This window comes from Triplophysa rosa, linkage group LG14, assembly GCF_024868665.1.
Source record: "Triplophysa rosa linkage group LG14, Trosa_1v2, whole genome shotgun sequence".
Lineage (NCBI taxonomy): Eukaryota > Metazoa > Chordata > Actinopteri > Cypriniformes > Nemacheilidae > Triplophysa > Triplophysa rosa.
Genome location: NC_079903.1, coordinates 332,101 through 346,928, shown reverse-complemented (window position 1 = coordinate 346,928; position 14,828 = coordinate 332,101). Strand labels below are relative to the sequence as shown.

Genomic DNA, 14,828 nt, shown 5'->3' with positions numbered 1-14,828 from the left:
TTGAAATGATATGCATTGTTAAGCTCTAACCTTACGACAGCTATCCTGGGTTTTACTGTAACACTGCAACCATGTAATCATATTGTTTTCTTTTTAAAATCAAGGTTTTAAAAATGGTTCTGGTGCTTTTGAAACCATGGCAAAAGTCTGTATAGGTTTTCTATATGTTGTAGTAATGTCATAGTTATTGTGGTTTTGCTACAACAATCAGTCATTGTAGTAGATTTTGTATGGTCTTACTGCAAATGCTGTAAAAAACATGGGTAACTTCCATATGGGTACAAATACTGTATTTGTGTGTTGGTCTAATAAATGTAATGCATTTGTGTATTTAATCTGTTAAAATATAAAATTTGTAGTTGTTATTGAACATTGGTTTTTGTGTTGAATGACATTTTGGTTAGTGTGATTTAACGATTATAAACTGCGGACCGACCGTGGGCCGCCAGCAAACATTAATGATAAACCAGCGGCTTAGCAGCGGACCACTGGAAAAACGATGAGCAAAAAGTTCCCGCCGGTGGACGGCCAACTTTGCCACCAGTGGCCCGCCACTGGTCCACCAGCCTTATGTTAGCTGGGTAGTGTAGGAATGGACAAATGTCAATTGTGTTATTGAATTTTCATTTTCATTTTGCACCTAATGTTGCACATATGCTATTTTAAATGCATATTTAAAGACATAAATGCATTGTCATTTTACATACTGCATTGCCATTTTGCAAATTGCATTTCAATTTGATAATTGCTACCAATATGCTTCCATAGGTTGCCAGAGATCGGATTGACAGTAGTGGTTTAACTTTAAATCAAGAAATAGGCTATGCGAGAATGCGCTTTCACACTGAACACGCCGAAATATGGAGATCGAAAGAGATCGCATTACAAACTGTTTTTCACTAAGTATGCAGATATACCGCGGGTCATAGAGATTCCTGGCTGTTGTACAGCTCTTGTGTATTGTATACGGTGTATTTGTATGTGGATATTGACACTTTCTGTTCATGCGCGAGATGCGTTAACGAGCAGGTCTGACTGAGGCTACAGTTCCCGCCACTTCCTGCTGCAGCCGGTGCGCGCTCCCGTGTTTGCGTGCATGTGTATGTATGGGAAATAATGGTCGCACAAATGGCACATTATAGAGAAACAGCAGAACTGGACGACAGGTGAGTGTTTGCAGTTGAGGGTGTTGAGATGAGTTTGTGTTCAAGCTGAAGGGGTTATCGTCATCATCACGGCAGGGCTCGTGTTATTTCGCTCGAGCGTTGTAAACAATGAGCGCGTGGAAGAGTCGTAACACAAGAAAGCGACAGTAACGTTACTACACAGTAATAAATGCGCCGCTGTGCTCCAGCACACAGTGGTGACCCGCGACGATACTTTTGCGGGTCAAACACTTTAAATGCACTTTAAACATCTGAGGATGTAACGTCAATGAGCTCGCGCGACGAACGCGTAAACCCCTGCTGCTTCCGTAATAAATGTGTTTCTCTCCTAAACGAATTGCCTTATAAAAGAAATCGGAAAGCTCTCGTTAAATCGCGTTTGTGTGGGCAATAAACCTTCTGTTTGCTTATGTGTGAGCCCCGACAAATGCGAGGATGCCTAATGAATGTAGCCAGCATTTCAACATTGATTCGCCGTTGAATCAACGTTGAATTACGTTTCGATTTTGCAAATTGAATCAACATTGAAATTGTGACGTTGTTTCAGCGTCTTACCTTTCAACGTGGTTGAATTGCGGTCAGAAATCGATGACGAATAAATGCAGAATTAATTGTTTTTTCAAAATGAAAGCGTTGAAATTGCTAATGTTTCAATGTCTTTTCAACACTTAATGAACTATTAAGCCACATGATTTTCTGTAGGGCATTCATGTTTTCAAACTAATTGTAATGAATGCAACTTGACCTTGGCCTAATAAGAAATTATATAACTTAATAAAAGTAAAAAAAAACATTCTACAGACGTTCTTTTAGTGCAGGTGTGAGATGTTCCACGTATGAGGGAAAAGCTCTACTACAGATATGGCAGAATAAATAAAAACATTCATATTTATACATATATACTTTATTTCTACAAACTTCTCATTCAACAAAAATAAAAAAATAACAATTCATTCTACAAGTATCATTAAACCCTAAAATTAAATCAAATAAAAAATCTAATCAAGTTTGGGCATTCTAGGAAAGGGCTTCATACAAAACTATATGCCAGAAAGAGAAACAAAAATATATATATAACCATGATATATCTATCTATCTATACAGGTACATCTAAAAAAATTAGAATATCATGAAAAGGGTCAATATTTTTTGTCACTCATTTCAGAGTCTAGAGTGTAATATTTCAAGCCTTTATTTCTTGAAATTTTGATGATTATGGCTTACAGATAATGAAAACCCAAAATTCAGTGTCTCAGAAAATTAGAATATTACATAAGAACAATAAAAAAAGGATATTTTAAACAGAAATGTCAGGCTTCTGAAAAATATTTCTATGCACTCAATATTTGGTTGGGCCTCCTTTTGCATGAATTACTGCATCAATGCGGCGTGGCATGGAGGCGATCAGTCTGTGGCACTGCTGAGGTGGTATGGAAGCACAGGTTGCTTTGATAGCGGCCTTCAGCTCTTCTGCATTGTTGGGTCTGGTGTCTCTCATCATAGATTCTCTATGGGGTTCAGGTCAGGCGGGTTTGCTGGCCAATCAAGCACAGTACCACCATGGTCATTGAAGCAGCTTTTGGTACCTTTGGCAGTGTGGGCAGGTGCCAAGTCCTGCTGGAAAATGAAATCAGCATCTCCATAAAGCTCGTCAGCAAAAGGAAGCATGAAGTGCTCTAAAATGTCCTGGTAGATGGCTGCGTTGACTGTGGACTTCAGAAAAACAGTGGACCAAAGTCCTCTTTTCAGATGAAAGTACATTTTGCATTTCATTTGGAAATCAAGGTCTCAGAGTCTGGAGGAAGAGTGGAGAGTAGGGATGCACCGAAATGAAAATTCTTGGCCGAAAACCGAAAAAGACGAAACCCAGGCCGAAAACCGAAACATCGAAAGAAATTATGCCAATTATTAGTACCATTACATTTATGGCTATGACCATAGGCGTGGTTTGCGGTTGGATGGGTGGGTCATGTCCCCACCACTTTTTGCCAAAGTCAGTTTTGTCCCCACCACTTATTGGAAGAAATAAAAAATACGGAGTGTCTATTTACCGATGCTTTGTAAGCAGAGGCTATTTATACTAACTCCACCCATCAGTTTCAGATTGGAATAGACAAAATGTAAGAAAGGCACACGAAACTTAACTGCTCCGGTGGCGTAGAGTGTAAAGCATGTGTTACCTGCTTCATGTCGTCGTGGGTTCGCGACTGCTGTTTGCTGAACTTTTTCCCTATCACATATCAGATTGTAAAGGTATTTATTTTTAAGAAAATGATGAAAATATTTGAAAATGGCTCTTGAAGTCATACATGTATCATATATACTGTATATATAATAAATATATATAATATGTATATATTCGTCCTTATTGTTCTCAACATGCGGTTGCTATCGTTTATTGCAAGATTAATTACATTTTGATACTTGATAGAAAACTCCAATAAATGGAAAAAGTCACAACTTTGTAGTTTCATGAGTTCAAAACAAAATTTAGAAAGTTTGTTGTATATTTGTAGCCTATCAGGCAATGCCCGTAGTAATAAGTGAAAATAAGATTTTTTTAAAGATATTATTTTCCATCTGTTTCCCCTGTATACTTGAATGTTTGTCCTTATTAGCAGGGGGTTCCCAAACTCTCAATCCTTGACCCACCGACAGGTAATCTGTGTCAAACACCACATTTTTAACATGGGGAAAACACACATTCGTTTCAGTAGTTTTTGTTTCATCACGAATTAATACGTTTAATTATGTACAGCAACAGCCATCCTTACATATAATAAAGCACAACATGCTTTAAATTATATATTGATGAAAACATGATATAGTTTAAAAACAAATGGAAGCAGATCTGATATGTGATGTGAAAATTTAGAATAGTGAGTTGAGCGGATTCGAACCTGCTTCACGCAGTGTCAATATTATTTGTCATGCGTCTTTCGCACTAACGTCACACCACTGAAGCCATCGATAAAGCAGCGCAGTTTTTATACTGTTTTCTGGAGGAGTTACCTACATGTTTCGCGCTTGTGACGTCCATGAATATTCCCAACGAGTTCTTACAGAAACAATTTATTAAAGTATTGTTTGTGTCGTCTTTGTCCCCACCACTTTTCAAAACAAAGTTACGCCACTGGCTATGACTGTGTACTAACTTTACTAAAATCAAGGCATTGCAATTGCATAAATTAATATTAAAGTTTCAAAGAATAAATCAATTACAAATTATGCAAATATTTATTTAGCACATTGCAACAATGCACAGTATAAAATAAAATTCAAACTAAAATGTTTAACTTGACCCCACTCATGTGTACATTAAATAATAATGTACAGGCCTACTGGCCTGCTGAAAGGTTGTAAAATTAAATGTTCTCTCATAAAAACAAAGTGCATTTAGGTCAAGTGCATTTTAAATTTTTCTCTGTAGGCCTTCAACATAATAGTGTATCAAAACAAAGACTGCCATAGCCCATATGTTAACTGTAGAACTTTAACAACAACAAATGCACCAAGAATTGCAGATGTGCAAAGTGGATAATAAATATTTAAACACTAGACAAGCCCGTTCTACTTCTTGAGGTAAAGTGGCAGGTTTTTCTTGATGAAGAGTAGCTTCTCTGCTTTATCACAGTGAAGTCTGTTCCTCTTCTCATCGAGAACATGAGCTGCTACACTGAACAGTCTCTCGCTGTCAGTGCTTGTGCATGGAGCAGACAAGTACTTGCGTGCCATCTTTGCCAGCTCAGGAGAGCGGCCGTGATTATTTCTCCAGTAGGCAAGAGGGTTATCACTTCTGGGGATGGGGACTTCAGACAGATAACCATCTAGCTGTTGAGCGGTTGAGCTTGTCATCTGCCTGACATTTGAGAAAGATTTGAGAGAGTGTATTTAAATAGGGCCAGTGCATAAATAAACATTTTTATCAAATTAAAAAAATATCTAGCAGAAATATGGCTACAATCTTATAGTCACATAATGTATATACTGTAGTAGCCTAAGAACAGAATAGCCTACCTATTATTTGAGGCACTTTCTTGCAGGATTTCACTGACCATATCAGACAACGAGAGTGCATGCCCCTCATCTGGTGCAGAGAGACGAGTCTTTTTTTCTGCGCTCTGATCTCCTGCGCTGCTCCGTGCGCTGCTCCGTCTCTGTCTCCACGCGTGTTCTCCGCATCCATCGCGGCCTGGATCATTTCTCGTGCGCGCTGCTTTATTTCCGCATCCAAGTAATGGTCTTTATAACGCGGATCAAGTACAGTCGCGATGAAGTGCAGAGCATCCGAATAGATCTCAGTGAAACGTGTGCTGACAGACTCTAAGAGTGTACTTTTCATTGTTTTCACTCCGTGGTCCACGTGCAGGTCGCGGTTTCTGTTTGCGTCATCACAACATTTTGGCCGTATTGTTTTGGTGATAAAAGTCTTTCGGCAGAAAATTTTCGGTGGACGAATATTCGGCGCATCCCTAGTGGAGAGGCACAGAATCCATGTTGCTTGAAGTCCAGTGTGAAGTTTCCACAGTCGGTGATGATTTGGGCTGCCATGTCATCTGCTGGTGTTGGTCCACTGTGTTTTCTGAAGTCCACAGTCAACGCAGCCATCTACCAGGACAATTTAGATCACTTCATGCTTCCTTCTGCTGACGAGCTTTATGGAGATGCTGATTTCATTTTCCAGCAGGACTTTGCACCTGCCCACACTGCCAAAGGTACCAAAAGCTGGTTCAAGCCTGGGCTTCCATTACACCTGAGCAGTGCCACAGGCTGATTGCCTCCATGCCACGCCACATTGAATAAATTTCAAAAATAATGTTTTTTTACTGTGCATTCCAATTAATATCAATCAAACTGCAGTTGGTTTGTTTTGATTTAAGCCATAATAACTACAAAAATACAGCTGACTAACAGAATAAAACATCATAAAAACATGATTTCAAATTTTGGAACCAAACTCTTCACATTCAGTTAAAAAACATTTTTTAAAGGGATCATGTGGCACGAACACGTGTTTTTCTGTGTCTTTGGTGTGTTATAAGTTGCCCGTGCATGTATTAGACACGTGAAATTGCAAAAATGAAAGTGTGGGAACAAAAGATGCATTCTATCTAAAAGCGAACGCTCACCCAGACCTGCCTGAAACGCCTCGTGTAACCACACCCCCACAAATCTACGTCAGTTCGTGGTATGAGTTGACTAAGACCAAATCTATACTCAAGTAAGGTGCGCGTACCTGTCAGTAGAATTGCTTTGTAACCTGATGTTCCAAATATGGTAAGAAGCATTACATTTCCATCACATGCTTGCAGTATTCCACCAATCACTATGCACTGGTTAACTGGCCAATCACAGCACACCTCGCTTTTCAAAGCGATTAGCTTTGTAAAAAATGTGCGTTTCAGAGAGGCGGGGCAAAGAGTAGGGCTGTGTATTGGCAAGTGCCTCCCAATACGTTACATATCACGATTGATGGGTCACTAGGGCTGGGCGATATGGCAAAAAAGTAAACTCGATAGTTTTTTTCTATATTGATCGATAACGATATTTATTTCGATAAATATTTAATAAAAAAAACTGTATTTAAAAAAATCTATTTTATATACAGTTTATTAACAAAAGTTAACCTTTAACCAGTTAAAATTCAATTAAATGAATGCACTGTTGCAACACAGAGGATATTAGGCCATAAACAACATGTACCAGTTCATTCAGTCTCATTTTGACTCCATTGACTCGTTAAGTAAAGGGAGTGTTCATTCAGTACATTCAACCAATGAAAGGGCTCCGTTACTGTGTACATTCGAACGCTATTGGCTCAGCACCTGCGCACATACATAACGCTGCAATAATGTCTTGCTGGAGTAGTGGGATTCATTCAATGAATTCAGTGAAACTTAGTCTTTCAAAAAGACATCTCACATAAACTGTAGTACATTTCTTTAATCATGCAAGAATCTTACATACAAGGATCAATATTTTAATGTGCACACAAACTCACTTCATTACATCTCTAATCTGTACAGGGCAGCGCTGGTTTGTTTAATATGCACCAGCTCATGTTAGCAGATATGTTAACGATGGATATAAAAACATTTGTGCTTGAGTTTCGAAGTAACTCGCTTGCAATTGCACCTCAAGTTTGTTTTGTTTAACCGGCGATTGTGAAAAAAAATAAGACACTTGATAAACCGCGTGATGACAACTCGAGGTTAGTTTCACCTTTGTTTCCGCTTCCAGTAATGTTTTCTTCCTCATGTCGAGTTTTCTTGGCCAAGTGCAGTATGAAATGGACTTTGTACTTTGACGCGCATGATAAAAGCTGCACGCTGACTGACTGTTGTTGCGTTTATTTCTGCGTTCTGTTAGACTGTAAGATTAATCCATATTGAGTCAAAATGCCAATAGCTTATCATCGTTTTTGAAATACATTCGATATGATATCGTTTATCGGCACAGCCCTATGGGTCACGATACAATATATTGCTATGTATTTCGATACGATACACATTTGCGATATATTGCAATACTTTAAATAGAAAATGTAAAAAGTAGAGCTAGAAATACAACATGCTGTGCACCACCGGGGGTTTTCTGTAAGGATAAGTGTAAAAACATCCCTTACCTCTGAAGAGTGGCCATGACGTGCGATGCATGGACCTTTAGATCAGAGGTTTGGGTTCTCAAACTGTGGATTGCGCCCCTCAAGTGGGTAGCACAGGGGAATAAGGTGGCTCACGCAAGTCACTTGGCTGTTGTGGTGCATTACAGTTAAAACAATGAACATGGGCAGTGTAAAACCCCTGCTTCATCCGTGCTGTAAACGCGCTGGTGTCACATCCGTGAAAGCACAATAAATGTCATTGTTACTTTTCTTAATAAACTTTTTGTCTAATGCACTGCAGTAGCCAAGTGACTTGTGTCATGACTTGAGAAGCCTACAAACAGCATTGTTTTATATAACTCATTACTCCATGACTTATTTTCAAAACCAAAGCACACCCACACATCAGCTCTGAGAGCTCCAAGCGTTCTTATATTTTTCGCCATGCTCGCTTCCACTTACTTTTGGCCGTATGTATATGACATGATTTAAAAAAATATTGATAGTAGAGGTATCACTATCGATACACTATCGAAAAAAAAATTGCGATAGTTACATGTATCGATATTTTAGCACAGCCCTAGCAAAGAGGAGATACAAACATGCACGGTATGTGGAAAATACAGCGTTTTTGAACCTTAAATCGTGTATACACATTGCATTACATTTAAAAAAAACATAATATTCATTTTAGCCGTGTCATATCACCCCTTTAAATAATTTTAAAAAGTACACAACAAATTCACAATTAAAGTTTTAAGTGAATGTGAAATGAGCATAGACACTAACATTGCTAGAAAGATGTTATAGTGTTTACTGTTTGCCTTGTTTACCCTCCAGCTACAACTAAATGCTCACCATAGTTATGGTGAATATGGGCAGAAAATGCGTTGAATCTCGTATATCATTAAGCATTTGAAGGACTTTCTTCTGGAATATTAGAATAAGGAGAGTGAAAACAAATGTTATTTGTGGTCCTATAGGAGTTATAGGAGTACAGCAGTTAACATAACTTCAAACTTAAAAAAGAGCAAATCAGAAATACATTCGATTTCTGCTTTTTTATAAACTGGATGCTCCCCAGCGCGAGGCTGTCTCTGCTAGCGACGCAGGCCCAGACGCCCTTCTCTCACCCCTCTATTCCACTAACGTTACCTGCGCTCCAGGGGCAGACCCAAGCTTGAGGTTGCCCCCGCAAGCCGTTCCGGCCCTTTATGTTGCAAACTATTATGTAGTATTCTTGCCTTTCAATGACGCTAATGCTGTTTACAATGACAATAGCAAGAGCTTTCCTAATATCCGCACAACTGCACAAGCGATCGATGTTATACAGTTCAATAAACACAAAGCTATTATTAAATGACTCTAAATGACTGTTATTGTGCTACTTCGCCAATTCCAACAGATTAAAACAGAACGCTTGTGTTTCTCTGAACAACAACAGCGGCGTTTCGTTTTGAACTAATCCTCGTTTCGAAAGATTCTGATTTATGAACGAATCAATCGAATGTTTCACTGCTGCAACCTGCCGGCCGTTTTGCTTTACGTTTAAAGTAGGCCTATCATTGCTGTACAGATGAACTGTTGCACATTTAATTAATTCCATCGGGAACAGTGACTTTAGAAATTTATTTGAAAATTAGTCAAATATTTAGGTATATATTTTGGTAAATCTTGGTTTATTTTGTAGTAGAGTTGTAACGGTACCAAAATTTCAGTAGTCGGTACCAATACCAGTAAAATTCCACGGTTCTCGGTACCAATTTCGGTACCAAAGCAAAACACCAGTACATGCTAATTGAAACACAATTTTATTAATAAAGCTCATTGTTAATATAAATGTATAGAAAGCAATGCCATTTTGTATACATGAAGTATAAGTTAATTGTTGCTGAAACTGTTGTGTGCTCACTGGGGTCTTTCATGCTGATGAACATCCTCCTCAGTCTGCTGCTGTAGAAGACAAATAGAATAAACTTCAGTAAGTCAACTGACTGAACAAACATGCATATGCAATATTAAAACAAACCTCAGTTTTTATACTGCATTTACACAAGATTACTTACATTAAGGTAACTGTATATTAAAATAATAAATGCAACAGATATATTTTTCTTTAGTTTAAATGTGGCTTTTTAAACCTAATAGAGTTATCTATCCAAGACATACACATTGCTAGTCATGCAGTTAGTATGATAGTTTTCTAGCACATAGATTGCAGATAGGCCTAAATAAAATACTAGGTACTGTAAACCCCACCCTGTCCTCCCATTAATTTTACTCCATTACAGTTATAAAAGCATTAAATGGTTAATAAGGACACTTGACTGGATTAGCATTGGCGCTAACAAATTAACACGCAAACAGGGACGTTTGTTTTAACGTAACCTTTAACTTAACATATGCTACAACATTCATAATGCAAACGCGAACAGAATTTGAAACTTACCGCTTGATCTTGTTAACTTAAATCCGGACGCTTCCTCGTTTCACCACAAAACTCTGTTCGTTTTCTTCATGATATGACTTTAATCTGAAGTATTTCTGTGCGCATCTCTTGTGGATCGGAGCCGCGCTTATCCGCTCATCACGTCTTATTGCGTCTATAAAAAGTTTCCGACTGACAACCTGTCAGACAGAGCATCAGTACCCGGTTGACCCGGTACGTCGGTGGTACCGGGTCTTATGAAAATTAGGTACCGACAACTTTTTTATTTTTAGGTACCGACTTGGACCCGAAGTACCGGTACTTTTGACAACACTATTTTGTAGACATAAATTATAAATCACCACTAATTGGCTCACATTGTGATACAGTTTGGTATTGTGATACTCGTATATCGTGACAACCCTAGTCTGTACCATACTACAGCATCACAACGGCAATGAAGCAACTGTGCATTACATTATTAAAAGCCATTCCCATTTCCTCGCACTAATGTCTTTCCATTGATGCCTTATTTGGATCTCAGCTAGTTCTTCATAATGTGAACACACCACTTAACATCAACAAATCATCCACAGCCGAACATCTCTGCCTTAACCATCCCAGCAGAGCGAGCATGCCTCTGCCGGCGGCTACGGCCCACCCACTGCCCTTCCCCACCTCCTCTTCCTACGTCCACCCCCCCTGCCTGTGGCCCGCTGCCCCTCCGTCCAACTCTAGCTTGTGGCTGCCTCCGTTAGCAGCGCAGGCCAAGGCTTCTCTATTCCTCTCCTTCCATTCTGCCGCTACCACAGGAGCCGACCCTAGCGTGAGGCAGCCTCCGTTAACGATTCCGGTGCTATCTCTGGTCTTCCATCCTCCTCTTTCCTATCTCCCCTCAGTCAGTGGCCTGCTGCCCCTCCGTAGAACTTTAGCGTGAGGCTCCCTTTGCTAGCGGTGCAGGCCCTGGCTACCCTCCCTCCCGACTTTCTTTCTACCTTTGCCCCAGGAGCCATCTCAAGCAAGAGGCTACCTCCGCAAGCAGCTCCAGCAGCCGCCTTTCTACCTCTCTCTCTTCCTCAGGCCCGCCCTTCCTTCACGCTGTCTACAGCCATGGCGATGCCCGTCCCACCGAATGCCCTAGCCCTGGAACCCCCTCCCGCCTCTAGCAAAATCAGGACTCAGATTCTGGCAAAAGTACAGGCTGCTGGCGCCGGATGCAGACTCCCTGCCAACTCCTGTACCTCCCTATTCGGAGTTGACATTCCATTAAACCACCCTCTGAAAGCCCTCCTAGATGCCTCTCTCAACTCCAGCATCCAAGCCGTCTCCTCCAGGACCCTCCAATCGTATCTCACCACATGGAAAAGCTTCACATCTTTTCACCAGGCATATAATCTCCCCTTCCCCCAATTTTTCTCTCCTCGTCAGCACTTCGTTCATCTCCTACCTCAACACCCTAAAAAACCTTCAAGCCAGCACTATTAAAGGTTATCTGAGCGGAGTCCAATTCTTCCACAAGCTCATATTCAACTCACCCTCCTCAGTCATAGCCAGCTCTCAAACATCTCTGATCATCTGAAGGGCATCCAGAGAACCCAACCCGCCCACCCAGACGCCAGGCAAACTATAACCTTAGAAATACTTACAAGATGCATTTCTACCCTCCGCAAAAACCATTACTCCAAGAACACTGCCCGCACACTCGATGCCATGTTCATCCTGGCTTTCTTCGGTTTTCTAAGATGCTCGGAAATCTCCACCACGTTCATCTTCAACCCCCTTGTCCATACAACCATCTCCGACCTGTCAGTACTCGATTCAGAAACAATATCATACTTCATTAAGCAAAGCAAGATGGACCAGACCAGGAGAGGTCATTTAATTTACATTTGCAATCTCCAATTCAACCTTACCAAACCCTTTGAGCCTACCTCCACTTCAGGAAACCTCAGTGTGGCGAGGGGGTCGTGGTTCAGCAAGGTCTGCAGCGGGAGAGAGAACTGGGAGACGAGCGGTGAGTAAGTGGGTCAAGTGCAAATGATAAACACCTGCATCTTGTTCCAGTAAGTGGTGTGGAGAGACCGCATAAAAGCACCGACAAAGGAGAGCTGGGAGAGAGACAGACTGCCGACTGGCGACTGTGAGTGCGGAATCGAACGCAGCAAGGAAATGGACGGAGACGGTTGCAGTCGTTTATAGACTTTTATGTTGTGGATTATTTAAGTGACTTGTGAAGCAAATAAAAGCCAGTAGCACTCAGACCGACCTCGTCCTCTTCCTTCATGAACATTGACTTTGTTACACTGGTGCCGAAACCCCGGAAGGAAGCAGGAGGGCCACCGCCATCATGCAAACTCCATCGAGTACGCCATTTGCGGATATCATTGCCTCCCTCGGAACAACACCAAGCATTGCTGGACATGCGGACTGACCAGGAGTGTTGCTTCCAGGCCGTGATCCAGGCGCAACGAGTACCGCGAGACGTTCCGGAGCTGGATGGACCAGAAAATTACGGCAGAAACGGCAGCCTCACAAGCCCCACCAACTCACCTGCCCCTGAACAAGATGCAGGTGTTTGTCGTTTGCACTTGACCCACTTACTCACCGCTCGTCTCCTAGCTCTCTCTCCCGCTGCAGACCTCGCTGAACCACACCCCCTCGCCACACTCAGACTAAAGCCACATCAGACCCTCTCTTCGTCGACGACTCAAACCACCCAGTCACACGCTTTTGGTTTCAAAAACATCTCAAAACCATCTTGCTCTAATCCGGCATCTCTGCAGACCAAGAGCTACATCCAGGCAGATCACTCCCTCATCAGAGTAGCCCATCGAACCCTCATTACTCGAATCATCTAGCATCAGCTTTCAACAACCAACAGGCTTCTCCTAACCTTCAACAGCCAGCATCTCCGCAGCAATCGCCTCCGCAGGGGTTCGTGCCTCAACCTACTCTCCGTCGCAGCAGACTCTACTCCACTAGAAGCCAGTATCGCTGCAGCGACCGCCTCCACAGGGGCCCGCGCTTCCATCTCGTGCTTGGCCGCAGCGGAGTCTACTGAGCCAGTATCGCCACAGCGACCGCCTCTGCAGGGGCCCGCACTTCCATCTCGTGCCCTGCAGCAGCAGACGTCATTCATCCAGAAGCCAGTATCGCCACAGTGACCGCCTCCGCAGGGGGAACAACGACAGAGGGACTAGAGGGGAAATCTGCATCACCGTCCCCCGTGGGGCAGGGCTGCTGGGGAGCAGACGCCGTCCTGGACCTCAACGACCTAAAGGTGGCTGGGTCGCGGCGGGGCAAGATTTGCTTGATGGCCTCCATCTGCTTCTTTACCGCCGAGAACTGCTGTGAGAAATCCTCGACGGTGTTGCCGAACAGCCCACCCTGCACGATGGGTGCATCGAGCAAGCGTACCTTCTCGGCGTCGCTCATCTCCGCAAGGTTGAGCCATAAGTATCTCTCCTGGACCACCGGAGTGGACATCATATGACCCAGCGCGCGCGCCATCACCTTGGTCGCCTGGAGCGCGAAGTGTAGGCTTGGGCCGGTATGAGATTTTGACGGTATGATAACCTTTAGCAAAAGTGTGTTATTTTCAAATGTCTGCGTATACAAACAACAACTTTTCAACTGGACACAAATACATTTTATTTTTAACCAACATTCATAGAACATATATGACATATATGAAAAAACAAGTGTCAAAGAGAACTTATACGCCTTGTTAGGGAGCCTTGGTTGGTCCCTCCAGGTGGTGGCCGTCTGCGGGCACAGGTGTACCACAACAGCATGCTCGACCTGGGGTACATCGACGTAGCCCTTAGCTGCCCCGGTGTTGAGGGAAGTCAAGGAGACGGAGCTCGTTTGCCGTGAACGCGCTGACAAGGGGGCGTTCCAGGTCTTGAGCCGCGGGCATATTTGACTTTCCGTGTCCGTCTCGCACACAAATGTCTGAGACAAACGTCCGAGTTCAACACATGCACAATACAAATGAGTATGTGTGCTCAAATTAATGATTGAGGAAATGTTTTCGCCATTGCAAACAATCCTAGCAAACAGCAAGACAACAAGAACAACAACCAAACAGTATGGAGAAGGATACTATATGCTTCTAAGCTTACTGTTCTTGGTTTCAGCGTGTTGGTTTTGTATCATTCTTCTTTGACAATGACACACTGCACACTTTCTGTGTGTGTATTGACTAGGGCTGCAACAACTAATCGATAAAATCGATAGTAATCGACAATGAAATTCGTTGTCAACTAATTTCATTATCGATTAGTTGGTCTGTGACGTCACTTGACGTCACGCAGTTATAAATCAAGCGCGTCTTCTTCCCTTTTAAAATTACCATTTTAGATGTGTCTCTCCGTGCAGCATGAGCTGCGCAGTCTTAAAGTCAGACGTGTCTCTCAGTGGATGCGTCTCTTCGTGCAGCGCGAGATGAGCAGTTTTGAAGTCACACTTGTCTCTCCGTGCTGCGTGAGGTGCACAGTTTTAAAGTCAGACGTGTCTCTCAGTGGATGCGTCTCTTCGTGCAGCGCGAGATGAGCAGTTTTGAAGTCACACTTGTCTCTCCGTGCTGCGCGAGGTGCACAGTTTTAAAGTCAGACGTGTCTCTCAGTGC

General features: G+C 42.2%; 2 protein-coding genes across 4 annotated transcripts in view; one reads left to right on the top strand and one right to left on the bottom strand.

Moving 5' to 3' along the window:
• Window positions 1–1,068: 1,068 nt before the first annotated feature.
• Window positions 1,069–14,828, top strand: part of si:dkeyp-97b10.3 (NACHT, LRR and PYD domains-containing protein 1b allele 3) — a 44,018-nt gene continuing 30,258 nt past the window's right edge. For 2 of the 3 annotated variants that reach the window (XM_057351534.1, XM_057351535.1), the window contains exon 1: window positions 1,069–1,166. In XM_057351534.1, the coding sequence (XP_057207517.1) occupies window positions 1,117–1,166 (50 nt within the window). In that variant the 5' untranslated portion in view covers window positions 1,069–1,116. The remainder of the gene's footprint in view (window positions 1,167–14,828) is intronic. The other variant, XM_057351537.1, reaches the window with a different exon arrangement.
• Window positions 3,630–5,779, bottom strand: LOC130565031 (zinc finger BED domain-containing protein 4-like). The gene is made up of 2 exons (XM_057351558.1): window positions 5,184–5,779; window positions 3,630–5,025 (listed from the first exon to the last, which is right to left on the bottom strand). The coding sequence occupies exons 1-2, from the start codon at window positions 5,222–5,224 to the stop codon at window positions 4,737–4,739; spliced, it is 330 nt and encodes a 109-aa protein (XP_057207541.1). The 5' UTR covers window positions 5,225–5,779; the 3' UTR covers window positions 3,630–4,736.

Bases quoted from the DNA above. Each gene is read 5' to 3' on its own strand.
- LOC130565031 (XM_057351558.1), bottom strand. From the start codon at position 5,224: ATGGTCAGTGAAATCCTGCAAGAAAGTGCCTCAAATAATAG. The intron at 5,026-5,183 runs GTAGGCTATTCT...CTCAAATGTCAG, and splicing joins GAAAGTGCCTCAAATAATAG to GCAGATGACAAGCTCAACCG.